Raw genomic sequence first — 14,627 nt, 5'->3', positions numbered from 1 at the left:
GTAATGACGTGATCGCCCGCGACCTCAAGGTCCCATCGGTGGAGCAGTTCAGCACCCTCTCCACGCGCGCCCACCGGACGCCACTCGCGCGCTCCCGCGCGACTTACTCTCCACCGAGTGATCACGTCATTTACGTGACGTGGCGGCGTTAAGCCGGCTCGGCGAGCGACTTATAGAGTCCCACTCACACGACTCCCTCAGCCGGCTGCTGGGAAGCAGCCGGCTTCCGGTCGGCCGGCAGGCCGGCCGGTAAACGAACGACGCTGGGGTGGTATACCCCAGCAGTATGCTCGGGTAAAGAGCGTAAGCTCGGGGCCCGTACCCAGCGGTCCATATAAAGGATCAGCGGACGACCCGATAATAATATGAAAAATTAAGTCGCTTTCCAATTTGTTGCTTGTTGAGTTTACCGTTGGTCGTGTGATCCTCTGTGAGATTCCGGTTCGCCGTCGAGTCTCCAGAGTGAGCCCCGCAACTGGTGCCCACTTGCGCAAATTGTTGAGAGCGATACAGTGCGTAATCCAGCTACACAAAGTGTACTTTGTTTAGCGAGAGAACGCGCTAGGATTGCAGACCGAATTTGTTGGTGCAAATTCGTCGCTGCAATCCAACTGCGACTGTCTTACAGTGTGACCACCTGCCCTTTCAGGGCGGAATTCCCTACCTATCGGTAGGTTCGTCGTGGGGTTCCAGCCCCCACACCACCCTCTTCCACCCCTCCAGTCCCCTTTCCTAGTACATCACCCGTTCGTGTCGTGATGTCGCAAAGGGGCAACGCCCCCAGGAAACCTCCTGACAGGGGAGCTCCCCGAACTGTTGTGCGTCGGGATCTGAGGAACCCGACCAAGCTGGTCCCCGCCACTGAGCTGGGGACCTTCCACGCTCGCCCGGCATCCAAGGGCACCCCCTCTGCCCTCGCGGGAAGCGGCAATGATGCCGCCGACCGGGAACCAGGCAGAGGGGAAAGATGCGCGCAACCTGGCCCATCTAAAAGACGCGCACCGCCGTCGCCGACCTCGCCCGCTAGAGGCGACAAACGGAGGGACGTAGAGGAGTCCCCCCCCCGCGACCTCGACCGAGTGAAGGCGCCGCCGACGCCGAGAATCCGGCTCGTGGACAAGGGCTACCAACCCCTACCGTCCCAGTCGGGTACCGTGCGGCGAAAGCCCTCACCCCCTCCGCGCTCACCCTCCCCCCCGCCGGATAGCGGGAGCGAGGAGGAAGGGGAAGACAGGCGTTTTTATGGCGACGTACATGCGTCGCCTGCGACCTCGCCTGAGCCTTCGCCAGCACCCTCGCGTGTGCCCTCGCCGCTACCTCGCTCCTATACGCTAGATAGGGGCGAGTATGACGCCACGTCATATGCGGCACTCGAATCAGTGCCACAATCGCCCGAGCCGATGCTCCCCCCCGTCCCCTCGCCTAGAAAGAGAACCCCGCCGTCATTCGCGGCAGTAGCGGCGGGTCCCGCCACCTCGGCCCCCGCCACCCCAGCCCCTGCCACCACGGGTGCTCCGGCACTCGCTCCGCCCCTCCCCTCTCAGACGAGGAACGCCGACGCAGGCGCTGAACCCGCCACAGGGCGAGGAAAGTACCCCCCCATAGTGGTAGAACGCCTCCCTAACTGGACGCGCCACTTCGACCAGCTCAGGCGCGTCCTGGGGGAGGCTCCAAATGCACGACCCTTCGGCAGTGGGGTCAGATTCCTGCCAAGGACGGACGACGAGTTCCGAGCCGTCCAAAGATACCTTATAGAAGCCAGCGAGAAGGACCCAACTATAAGTTGGTACTTCTACAGTCTGGCCTCGGAACTGCCCACCAAGGTGGCGATACGGGGCCTCCCCGCCGACACCCCCAATGAGAGGATAGTGGATGCCCTACAGGAGAAGGGATTCGGAGTGCGACTGGTGCGGGGTATTCCTGCCCGTCGCGGTCGTCCCGGCTGTATCTTCCACGCTCAACTCGACCCCATGGACAGGGATGAGCTCGCACGCTTATATGCGGTGGACGAGCTCCTGTACATGCGTGGCGTCATCGTTGAAGCGTGGAAGCCGGCATCTGTGTTGCCTCAGTGCCACAGATGCCAGGCATTCGGCCATGCGTCGGCCAATTGTCACCGGCCCGTCAAATGCGTTCGCTGTGGTGGGGAGCACCCGGCGGCGAACTGCGACAGGCCGCGCGACCAAAAGCCGACCTGCGCCAATTGCGCAAAGCCGCACACCGCCAACGACCGGAAGTGCCCGGTGTACAAAAGAGAGGCCCGGCAGAGGGGAATCAAACCCCGTCCCCCCGTCCCCACTGCGACGTCGATGGCGCCCACGGCGCAGCAACGGCGGCGCAATAATCCCACCGCGGCGCCTCGTACATACGTCGCCCAGGCTCCCCCTCCCGTAATAACGGTCGAGGAAACCGCTGGCGCCAACCTAATGGCGCCGGCTAACGACCCGACGCAACGAGGCGCCGACGCCGGTGCAACTAAAAAGCGCCGCCGCCGAAGACGCGGCAAGAAGAGGCGCGGAGATGAGCCAGTGACGGCATCAACCCCAATCCCCTTCCTACCTGATCCCACCCCAATATTTGCGTACAACGCACCCCCCTCCCGTCCCATGCATGCCGTCCCAAATCAGGGCCCGCGTGCAGCGCCACGTCGCCGCCAGGCGGCGCCACCGGCACACAATGTGCCGAGAGTGGCTTTCAAGCCGCTTTTGGCGGACGTAAGACGCGCACCTCCCGCGCCTCCCACATACAACGCATACCCCGCGCCGCGTTCGGCACGCGCCGCGCCCGCCCCCTTCACACAAGCGCCCGTCGACAGAGCACTGAACATGCTTATTAGCCTGTTGACGGAGCTGCTTACTACGCTCGCGGCCGGCGCAGATACTAAGTCGGCGGCATTAAATGGATTGGCCAAAATCCAACAGTACACAAATGGCGGGTACTAGCCTGCGCATTGTGTACTGGAACCCCGGGGAATAAAGGATAAAGTCCAGGACCTCCGTCTCCTAGCTCGCACCCAGGATGTGCACATCATACTCCTGGGTGAAACGAAGCTCACAGAAAAGGAGACGTTGAGGGTGCCTAACTACCACGTGTATAGACGCGACGAAACGTCACCGGCGGGCATTGCGTACCGCGGTACGGCGGTACTAGTCCGTCGGGACGTAGTCCACGTGGAGTTAGAGCGCCCCGAGTTCCGCGTCATGCGCTCCATAGGAGTCAGCATCAACGTCGACGGCGCGGAACTGAAGGTCCTGGCAGCTTACCGTCCCCCGGGACTGGAATTCAGCCCCTCCGATGTCCGGAACGTTCTGGATGGGAGGAGTCCCACCCTGCTTATGGGCGACCTAAACGCGAAGCACACGGCTTGGGGTTCCCGTCTGTGCTCGCCGATAGGTCGAAGACTCCTCCAGGATTCGCAGATCCATGGGTACGAGGTGTTGGGCCCAGCGCACCCAACCCACGTACCCTCAAATCCCACACATAGCCCAGACGTTCTGGACATTGCCCTAGTGCAGGCTGTGCCTTGCCCGGTCTTACTGGAGGTGCTGTACGACCTTGACACACAGCACCTCCCAGTTCTAGCCACGCTTGACCTCTCCACCACCACCACACCGACGAGACCGTCGAGGCGGCGGATGGATTGGCGTGTTTTTCGCGCAGAATTGGAGCATCTACACCTCGACGGCGAACAATCATCGCCAGCGGGTGTCGAAGCCGCCTCCACACTCATAACGGAGCGAATCCGCACCGCAGTGGAGGCGGCAACTACCACAATAAACGTGGCTTCTCGCCGTCGAGAGGAATTGCCACACCATCTGCGCGAAAAACTCGCCCGGAAAAAGAATCTCCGTCGCCTATGGGCCCGAACCCGTTGCCCGCGGGTCAAGCGTGAGCTCAACTGCTTGGCTGCAGAGCTGTCGGAGGGAGTGCGGGATTGGCGTGGAGCCGCCTGGGATGGTGTCATATCCCGGGCTGGCGAACACGATACCGACCTGCACAAACTCAATCGACAGCTCACCAATGCACGACCCCCCGTCAGCCCGTTGCTTGACGAGACGGGCAGACGTCGTTACGCAGCCCAAGACCGGGCAGAAATCCTGGCACAGCACTTTGAGGGGCAATTCACGGCCAATCCAATCGCCGCCGACGCACCCAGCACTGTCGTCGAGCACCACGAGCGAGTCGTACGTCGCGTATGCGATTTCCGTACCGCTCCGTCGCCGGACGTAAACGAAGTGAGCTTCGTTTCGCCCGGCGAGGTAAGGCGGCTCGTCAGCCGCCTGCCGAAGCGCAAAGCGCCCGGAGCGGACGGGATCAGCACCGCAGCGCTCGCACAGCTGCCCCGTAGAGCCCTAGCGTGTTTAGCTAGGCTCTACAACGGTATACTCCGGACCGGCCACTTCCCTACCAACTGGAAGTTGGGTAGAGTCATAGTCCTCCCGAAACCCGGCAAGGACAAGCGCCTGCCGGCAAGCTACCGGCCCATCACTCTGCTCTCGCACGTAGCAAAGTCGTTCGAGCGCCTCCTGCTCCGCCGCCTGAGACCGACTCTGTCGCCTCGCGACGAGCAGTTCGGTTTCAGAGGCGGACACTCGACGACTTTGCAGCTGACGCGCGTGCTCCACCATATGGCTGTCGAGCACAACCGCGGCCACTACACGGTCGGCGTATTTCTCGATATAGAGAAGGCGTTCGACCGTGTGTGGCACGACGGTTTGGTGTCAAAGCTGCTCGACACCAACACGCCGTCAGCATACGTGCGAGTAGTGGACTCGTTCCTCTCGGGCCGGAGCTTCTATGTTTCGGTCGAGAACTGTGACTCTACCACACGCCCAATTGCCGCCGGAGTCCCGCAGGGCAGCTGCATTTCGCCAGCGCTCTACGCGACGTACACAGACGACATCCCCACCTTGAGGGATGAGCTCCGAGAGGGAGAGAGGGATGTCGTCCTCGCTCTTTTCGCCGACGACAGTGCCTTCCTTACGTCGTCTCGCCGAGCCTACGCAGCCGCTCGCAAAATGCAGCGGCTGTTGGACCTGCTCCCCGAGTGGCTGGATAAGTGGCGTACCACCGTTAACGTGGGTAAAACGGTGGCGCTGCTTACCCGCCCCGGGTGCAAATGCCCGCCGCCCCTCTTACTGAGAGGCCAGCCCATCCAGTGGGAACGCACAGTGCGTTACCTAGGGGTAGAAATCGACCGGTCGCTGCGTATGAAGCCGCAGGTGGACCGGGTTGTCACCCAAGCCAAGGCCGCGCGCGCTATGCTGCGACCGGTCTTACAATCCAGGCTGCAGCTGCGGACGAAAGTAGGCATTTATAAGACCTACATTCGTTCGCGGCTCACATATGCCGCCCCCGCATGGTACGCACTGTGCTCGGCCTCACAGCGGCGGAGACTGCAGGTCCAACAGAACGCCGCCCTCCGTCTGTGCACAAATGCCGGACGGTACGTCCGTAATGACGTGATCGCCCGCGACCTCAAGGTCCCATCGGTGGAGCAGTTCGTCGTCCGGTTGACGCGCGCGATGTTCACGCGCGCGGACAGCGGGCGCGAAGCGCACCTGCGCGACCTCGCCCCTCTCCACGCGCGCCCACCGGACGCCACTCGCGCGCTCCCGCGCGACCTACTCTCCACCGAGTGATCACGTCATTTACGTGACGTGGCGGCGTTAAGCCGGCTCGGCGAGCGACATAATGATTCCTGCCACACAACGCCCACAGGCGGCTGCTGAGAAGCAGCCGCCCTCCGGCCGGCCGGCAGGTCGGCCGGTAAAAGAACGACGCTGGGGTGGTTCACCCCAGCAGAATGCCCGGGCAAGGAGCGCAAGCTCGGGGCCCGTACCCAGCGGTCCAGTTAGGACCAGCGGACGACCCAATAATAATATGAAAAAGAGGCAGCTTACCGTCCCCCGGGACTGGAATTCAGCCCCTCCGATGTCCGGAACGTTCTGGATGGGAGGAGTCCCACCCTGCTTATGGGCGACCTAAACGCGAAGCACACGGCTTGGGGTTCCCGTCTGTGCTCGCCGATAGGTCGAAGACTCCTCCAGGATTCGCAGATCCACGGGTACGAGGTGTTGGGCCCAGCGCACCCAACCCACGTACCCTCAAATCCCACACATAGCCCAGACGTTCTGGACATTGCCCTAGTGCAGGCTGTGCCTTGCCCGGTCTTACTGGAGGTGCTGTACGACCTTGACACACAGCACCTCCCAGTTCTAGCCACGCTTGACCTCTCCACCACCACCACACCGACGAGACCGTCGAGGCGGCGGATGGATTGGCGTGTTTTTCGCGCAGAATTGGAGCATCTACACCTCGACGGCGAACTATCATCGCCAGCGGGTGTCGAAGCCGCCTCCACACTCATAACGGAGCGAATCCGCACCGCAGTGGAGGCGGCAACTACCACAATAAACGTGGCTTCTCGCCGTCGAGAGGAATTGCCACACCATCTGCGCGAAAAACTCGCCCGGAAAAAGAATCTCCGTCGCCTATGGGCCCGAACCCGTTGCCCACGGGTCAAGCGTGAGCTCAACTGCTTGGCTGCAGAGCTGTCGGAGGGAGTGCGGGATTGGCGTGGAGCCGCCTGGGATGGTGTCATATCCCGGGCTGGCGAACACGATACCGACCTGCACAAACTCAATCGACAGCTCACCAATGCACGACCCCCCGTCTGCCCGTTGCTTGACGAGACGGGCAGACGTCGTTACGCAGCCCAAGACCGGGCAGAAATCCTGGCACAGCACTTGGAGGGGCAATTCACGGCCAATCCAATCGCCGCCGACGCACCCAGCACTGTCGTCGAGCACCACGAGCGAGTCGTACGTCGCGTATGCGATTTCCGTACCGCTCCGTCGCCGGACGTAAACGAAGTGAGCTTCGTTTCGCCCGGCGAGGTAAGGCGGCTCGTCAGCCGCCTGCCGAAGCGCAAAGCGCCCGGAGCGGACGGGATCAGCACCGCAGCGCTCGCACAGTTGCCCCGTAGAGCCCTAGCGTGTGTAGCTAGGCTCTACAACGGTATACTCCGGCCCGGCCACTTCCCTACCAACTGGAAGTTGGGTAGAGTCATAGTCCTCCCGAAACCCGGCAAGGACAAGCGCCTGCCGGCAAGCTACCGGCCCATCACTCTGCTCTCGCACGTAGCAAAGTCGTTCGAGCGCCTCCTGCTCCGCCGCCTGAGACCGACTCTGTCGCCTCGCGACGAGCAGTTCGGTTTCAGAGGCGGACACTCGACGACTTTGCAGCTGACGCGCGTGCTCCACCATATGGCTGTCGAGCACAACCGCGGCCACTACACGGTCGGCGTATTTCTCGATATAGAGAAGGCGTTCGACCGTGTGTGGCACGACGGTTTGGTGTCAAAGTTGCTCGACACCAACACGCCGTCAGCATACGTGCGAGTAGTGGACTCGTTCCTCTCGGGCCGGAGCTTCTATGTTTCGGTCGAGAACTGTGACTCTACCACACGCCCAATTGCCGCCGGAGTCCCGCAGGGCAGCTGCATTTCGCCAGCGCTCTACGCGACGTACACAGACGACATCCCCACCTTGAGGGATGAGCTCCGAGAGGGAGAGAGGGATGTCGTCCTCGCTCTTTTCGCCGACGACAGTGCCTTCCTTACGTCGTCTCGCCGAGCCTACGCAGCCGCTCGCAAAATGCAGCGGCTGTTGGACCTGCTCCCCGAGTGGCTGGATAAGTGGCGTACCACCGTTAACGTGGGTAAAACGGTGGCGCTGCTTACCCGCCCCGGGTGCAAATGCCCGCCGCCCCTCTTACTGAGAGGCCAGCCCATCCAGTGGGAACGCACAGTGCGTTACCTAGGGGTAGAAATCGACCGGTCGCTGCGTATGAAGCCGCAGGTGGACCGGGTTGTCACCCAAGCCAAGGCCGCGCGCGCTATGCTGCGACCGGTCTTACAATCCAGGCTGCAGCTGCGGACGAAAGTAGGCATTTATAAGACCTACATTCGTTCGCGGCTCACATATGCCGCCCCCGCATGGTACGCACTGTGCTCGGCCTCACAGCGGCGGAGACTGCAGGTCCAACAGAACGCCGCCCTCCGTCTGTGCACAAATGCCGGACGGTACGTCCGTAATGACGTGATCGCCCGCGACCTCAAGGTCCCATCGGTGGAGCAGTTCGTCGTCCGGTTCTCCTCCACGCGCGCCCACCGGACGCCACTCGCGCGCTCCCGCGCGACCTACTCTCCACCGAGTGGTCACGTCATTTACGTGACGTGGCGGCGTTAAGCCGGCTCGGCGAGCAACTTATAGAGTCCCACCCACACGACTCCCTCAGCCGGCTGCTGGGAAGCAGCCGGTTTCCCAGCCGGCCGGCAGGCCGGCCGGTAAACGAACGACGCTGGGGTGGTATACCCCAGCAGTATGCCCGGGTAAAGAGCGTAAGCTCGGGGCCCGTACCCAGCGGTCCATATAAAGGATCAGCGGACGACCCGATAATAATATGAAAAATTATTCCAGTACCAGTTCAGTATATTCCTACGCAGTACAGTATTATATATTCAGTTCAGTAGTTCAGTACGGTCAGCAAGTTGTAACTATCAAGAAATTAAACCAGTGAAGTAACCCTGGGATTTTATTTACCGGCCATAACAACGTAGGTATCCATATAAATTTAAAGTGATATGGGCACATCTTTTTAAATTTGTACCTAATGAAGAATGTTAACTAATTTTGAATATTAGCTCTCCATATTCTCTGTTCAAAATAAAAAATACAAGTAAAAGAATTACTTCAGTACGTCAATTAGTTTCTGTTTTATAGAAGTAATAGTGCGATGCGGACTCGTGTGACGGTGTGACGTCATAGTACAACACTCGCTCTGTCCGCTCGCGCTTTCAGCACGGAGTCGTCTTACGTTTCATTAGAAATTATAAATACCTTCAAAAATAACCAAACCAAATACGAGGAAATAATGTGTTGTACAGAAATATACAAATGCAACCACCAAAGTAATAGTTAGTTTTATTATAACCACAAAAAAATCCAACAAATTTGATAACAGTCGTTGAGTCCTCCCTTCAACGATGTAGCCACATTAAAAATACTATAGTACGTTTACAGCCTCTGTTGGCGGCACAATCTTCGCAAGTTACGTTTAAAACTTCTTGGTCCTTTTCATTGTAAACTGTAATGATAACGTACGCGGTGTTCGCGCGTGATTCTACATTTGACCGTACAAACATCACTTGCTCTTTTGATATCGGTTACATACGTATGTATGTAACCTATAGCATTATCACCAAAGCTGTCTCTTGCCGACCTGGAATAAAAATAAATAAAACGACCTATTAATAAGACAAATCAAAATTAAAAAAGGTTTAGTATATCTGTTCAACGCACTACATTTGCAATAAATAAATATATGTGTTAAATTTACTAAAAGAGGTACATATATTCACATATGTACATACGTACCTATAGACATAAAACTCTAACACGCATTTGTTGTCTACAACGTAAAACTTAAAAGGTTTGGTACTTCTGCCTATTTGAGTTGCAATACGACATCAGTTGGGTATTTTTTTTAACAAAACACTTTAAAATAGATAAATAATTTTGTAAATAGCAAGAAAAGTTATCTTACCTTTGCATTTTTATTCCTCGCATTTCGGCGGCAACGAAATCACTATTTGTTGATACATAATGGGCAACCATTAGTGCATCTATTATAAGCAGATCATCCGATTGCCCTTTTTCGATTCCTTCATCAATTTCATTAATAGAATATTAACGTAATGCACGTATGAAAACAAAAAAAAATAATGCACAAACTCCTTAGCCGCTGACCTACCGCCGGCGACTCGCTACTAAGCGGAGCGGAGCGTTGTAAAATGACGTTACATGTCACGTGACTGTTAACGGGACTCGAAATTTATCGTAAGTTTAAATGCCCATAAAATCAAAACTAATAGGTATTTTTGACTAAAACAAAAACTAATATATTTATTTATTTATTTATTTATTTATTTATTTTAGGTAATCAACAGCTTATACAATTTATAGACAATATATAGTATTACTTAGTAAAGCCAATAATAGATATCTCATGAATTTATCTTTAATATTAAATTTACATTTAAATTGGTTATTTAAAACAATACAGTTACACAGTTAAACATTTAAACAGGTCAGAACCAAAGATAAAGAACAGGTAAGGATAAGTACAATTAGTAAATCACGTTACAATATAATGCATAAAGTCATCCATATGTACGTACTGTATGTGTATAAAAATGTGTTTCTCTGTCAGTTAAAAAGTATCATCTTGACATTCTGAGTGCTTGCTATAAATATTTGTTACTAATAGGTGGAAAACATTACGGACGTTCAATTGACGGGTTTTCAAGTTCTCTACTGAACAATAAGTTTTGGAAATGTTTTTTAAAAAGTGGTTTTTTAAAACGAAAAAGGTCTAAATCCGAAAAGTAGTTATTGTACATGTAACTTAATCTAGTGATAGTTTCGTTACGAGTGTAATTCCTGCGGTAAGGTGGAGTATACAGACATTTTGTATGTCGCGTACGTTGTTTTGGCGTGAATATGCCTAGACTATCAAGCAATTCCGGACAATTAATGTGTGAATTCACTATATCATATAAGAGCGTCATATCTAGCATTACACGTCTATTTTCCAATGAAAGCATTTCATGTTTTTTACAACTATCTACGTATGAGGAAGAAGACGTAAAAGATCTGTAGTTAAGAAATTTCATAAACTTATTCTGCACGGATTCGATTTGATCCTTATATTTTTGGTAATGCTCCCCATTACCAGACGACGGAACCAAATTCGAGGACGCTTCTAACATATGCAAAGTATACACTCTTGATGCATGAAGGATTACGAAAAGATGAGCAAATTCTCATAATAAAGCCAAGACATTTGTATGCCTTAGTAGTAATGATATCAATATGATGATCAAACGTAAATTTCGTATCGAAATTTACACCAAGATCTCGAACAATATCAACCCTTGTAAGTCTGGTACCAGCTATTGTGTAGGTATTTAATATTGGGTTGCGTTTTTTTGTAAAAGAGATAACTTGACATTTGTTAATGTTAATAGTAACGCGATTTCTTTCATAAAATGTAGTTAAATAATCGAGATCATATTGTAGTTTTAAGGAATCTGCGTTGCTTTTAACTCTAAGAAAAATTTTTGTGTCGTCTGCATACATTAAAAATTTCGAGTGTTTAAGGTATGAATATATGTCATACAAGTAGACGTTATAGAATAAGGGCCCTAAATGAGATCTCTGAGGCACACCAGAAGTAACATTTATAAATTCTGATCTATGTCCGCCAACAACGACTGCCTGCGACCTATTTTCAAGATAGGATTTGATCCAACGCAATAAATCTCCGTGTATTCCAAGTTTGTACAATTTAGATAACAATATATAATGATCCACGCGATCAAAGGCTTTTTCAAAGTCCGTGTATACTACGTCGACCTGGTAACCATCTTCCATACTTTCCCGAATATATTTAGCAAACAGGGTTAAGTTGGTAGTAGTAGAACGGCCCTTAAGAAATCCGTGCTGTTCAGACGGAATGCCACTAGCTAACACTGGGTAAATTTTTGGATAAACCGCTTTTTCGAAGGTCTTACTAAATATATTTAGTATAGAAATTGGTCTATAGTTTTCTATTTTTGACTTAAGTCCTTTTTTATGTATCGGTACTATTTTCGCTCTCTTCCATATTTCTGGAAAAATACTGGCTTGAAGTGATTTGTTGAATAATTTAGTTAAAGGATAAGTTATTGAATGTGAGCAATTTATTATAAATTTAGCAGGAATACCATCACATCCTGGGCCAGTATTAGAGTCAAGATTTTGTAAGAGTGACTGGACATCATCAGCAGAAACGGAGATATTGGAGATATCACTGATTACGGTATTCTGTGGGTCGGAAAATACAGTATTAGGATATTCACGTGCAGGAGAGGAAAACATAGTTTTGAAGAAGGTGATAAATCCATTAGCAATATCAGAGCCATCAGAGAAAGAGGTGTTATTGAAAGTGAATATACCCGGATAATTACTACCTCCACGCTTTGATGTCACGAAGGACCAGAAGTTTTTAGGATTACTAGAAATAGACATTTGACAGTTAAACAAGAATCTACTATAACAAGCAGCATGTACCCTGTGATATCGTGCTCTTAAAAGAGAAAATTCTTGGTAATCACGTTGATTAGAATATTTTTTCCAGGCTTTGTGGGCTTTTTTTTTCTCACGAATGATTTTAATTAAACTAGGACTGTACCAAGCTGGATAAGAACTATTCATACTTTTAACTTTTGTAATAGGTACATACAAATTTATACATGTGTGTAGACATTCATAGAAGAATTCCACGGCGTCATCTATGTTTCTGCAATTTAATTCAGAATCCCAATCAATATATTTTAAATAATTATTTATTTTGTCATAGTCTCCTCTATAAAAATTGTATTTGTAAGTATTATTACATTGCAATGATGAAATTGAGATATCTGTGGCTTCAAGACATAGGGGAGGGTGGAAAACATCTACTTTAGACAGCGGTAATTCACATAAATTTAATTCAATATAGAAAGTGCTGAATATTAAATCTAAGATATTACCACATATATTTTTTATATGATTATATTGTGAAAAACCCTTTATAGACAAAATATCAATAATTTGTCTGCTGAGATTGCGAACTGTCATGGATGTACTAGCAGATTGTAAGAGGGGACTGCCACGCTCCCAACGAATGAATGGGAGATTAAAGTCACCTAGTATTATGTAATTCTCATTATAAACTTTATCAGTATTATTACTGGGACATATCGTTTGTAATATCTTAAGCAAATTAGTCAAATCAACCTCTTGACAGTTAACTTCTCCTCTTATATATGCTGTGATAATGTGAAACTCATTGCCACACAATAATGATTCGGCGGGTATGGTCACCCAAAGTAATTCTGTTGGTATACACGAGGCCGGTAGAGTAACAGAATGTGCACGAAATTCGCGGCGCACACATATCAAAACGCCACCTCCAGTACTTTTCCCAGTGGCGTTAAGGTCCCGATCGCAGCGAAAAACGTTATAGCGAGTATCGCAAAATTCACTGTCAAATATTCCGTCATGAAGCCATGTTTCCACTAATACTATTAGCGGGTAGGTAGCTAGCATAGCCGAAAGACGTGTAGATCTGCGCTTAAGCTTTGTTTTAAGTTAATAAATAGTACAATGGATAAAAAAACCATAGAACAAGTGACGAAAGTGCTCCAAGGATTTATTCTCCCTTTGGAGTTAAAATTAAACTCCTTGGGCGAAATTTTAAGGAGTTTAGAGGCTAAAATAGATGGATTACAAGAACGCCAACTTTCTCAGGAAGAGGGTAAGCATTCATTTCGATTTGTATCAGCTGATGCGTCACAGCAACGTATACCATCACCTAACAACGCAGTGACAACCGCCCCCGCCCCGCAGCATCCACCGCAACCACCTGTACAGGTACAAACTCGCAGACAACGAGCAACCAATACCCCCCGCTCCAAACCATCCGACAATACTCGTGTCAATTACTCTGACGTCATGCATGCCCCTACTTCAACGCATACATCCCCGCCAATGCAAGCGCCCCACTCGGCGGGTATCAGCGCATCTACTATTAGACCAAAAGATGCGGCTCCACTGACAAACGATGGTCCACAAGCGGAAGCGGAATGGACAACGGTACGATCTAGAAAATATAGGAGGCCGGCGAACCATGGTACTGGAGAGGTGGATGATGACTTACGTGCAGTGGAAAAACGTAGGAAAATTCATATATGGTCATTGAAAAATGATATTTCTGCTGAACAGGTTCAGGCATATATGGCGAAGAAAAATCCGGAACAGGCACCATATACAGTCGAAAAACTTGCACTAAAGCATGATCATTATGCATCATTTGTAGTAACAGTTCCCGAAAGTCTGTTCAACTTCTTCATGACTGCTACTAATTGGCCGCCGAACACAAACTTTAATGAGTGGTTTCAAAGACGAAACCAAAAAAGAGGAGATAAAGGCTAGTACTACTAAGAATATCGAGCGTAACAGATTATTAAAAATCTACTACCAAAACGTTCGGGGGTTGCGGACCAAGCTTCATGAATTTTCGTCGGCTATGGCAGCATCTACATTTCAACTGTTTTTCATAACTGAAACGTGGTTACTTCCCGGAATCTTGGACAAGGAGGTCGTGGCACCTGGATATAATTTACTTCGATGTGACAGAAGTGGAAAGAGTCGCGGAGGCGGAGTAGCTATTGTGACCCCAGCTTTATATGATCTTCGCGGAATAGACACCGAACTAGACAATAAAACCGGTTGCGATTGTGAGTTAGTGTGTGGCGGCCTATATCGTAATAACAATTTATTATTTGTGGTTGTGTGCGTATACATACCACCGACTGCGTCTGAAGCTCAGTATTTTGCAGTCTTTGAGGTGATTGAATGTATTGGTTTTAAGTACTCCAATATTTTAATATGTGGAGATTTTAATTTTAATTCGGCATCCCTTGCGGTGCATCATAGATATGAATATTTGTTATCGCTCTGTGATCTCGATCAAGTAAA

General features: G+C 51.1%; 1 protein-coding gene across 1 annotated transcript; it reads left to right on the top strand.

Moving 5' to 3' along the window:
• Positions 1 to 5,210: 5,210 nt before the first annotated feature.
• On the top strand, positions 5,211 to 5,624 carry LOC131855133 (uncharacterized; the record flags this gene model as incomplete). The annotated part of the gene is made up of 1 exon (XM_059206378.1): positions 5,211 to 5,624. A coding segment is annotated over exon 1 (414 nt), but the record flags the coding sequence as incomplete, so codon positions are not given.
• Between the last annotated feature and the right edge of the window lie 9,003 nt (positions 5,625 to 14,627).

The sequence above is a fragment of the Achroia grisella genome, unplaced genomic scaffold (assembly GCF_030625045.1).
Source record: "Achroia grisella isolate CSIRO2021 unplaced genomic scaffold, CSIRO_AGI_Agris_v1 utg1305, whole genome shotgun sequence".
NCBI classification, from domain to species: domain Eukaryota; kingdom Metazoa; phylum Arthropoda; class Insecta; order Lepidoptera; family Pyralidae; genus Achroia; species Achroia grisella.
Note: the sequence above shows the minus strand (reverse complement) of the source record. Positions and strands in the feature narration are given on the sequence as shown.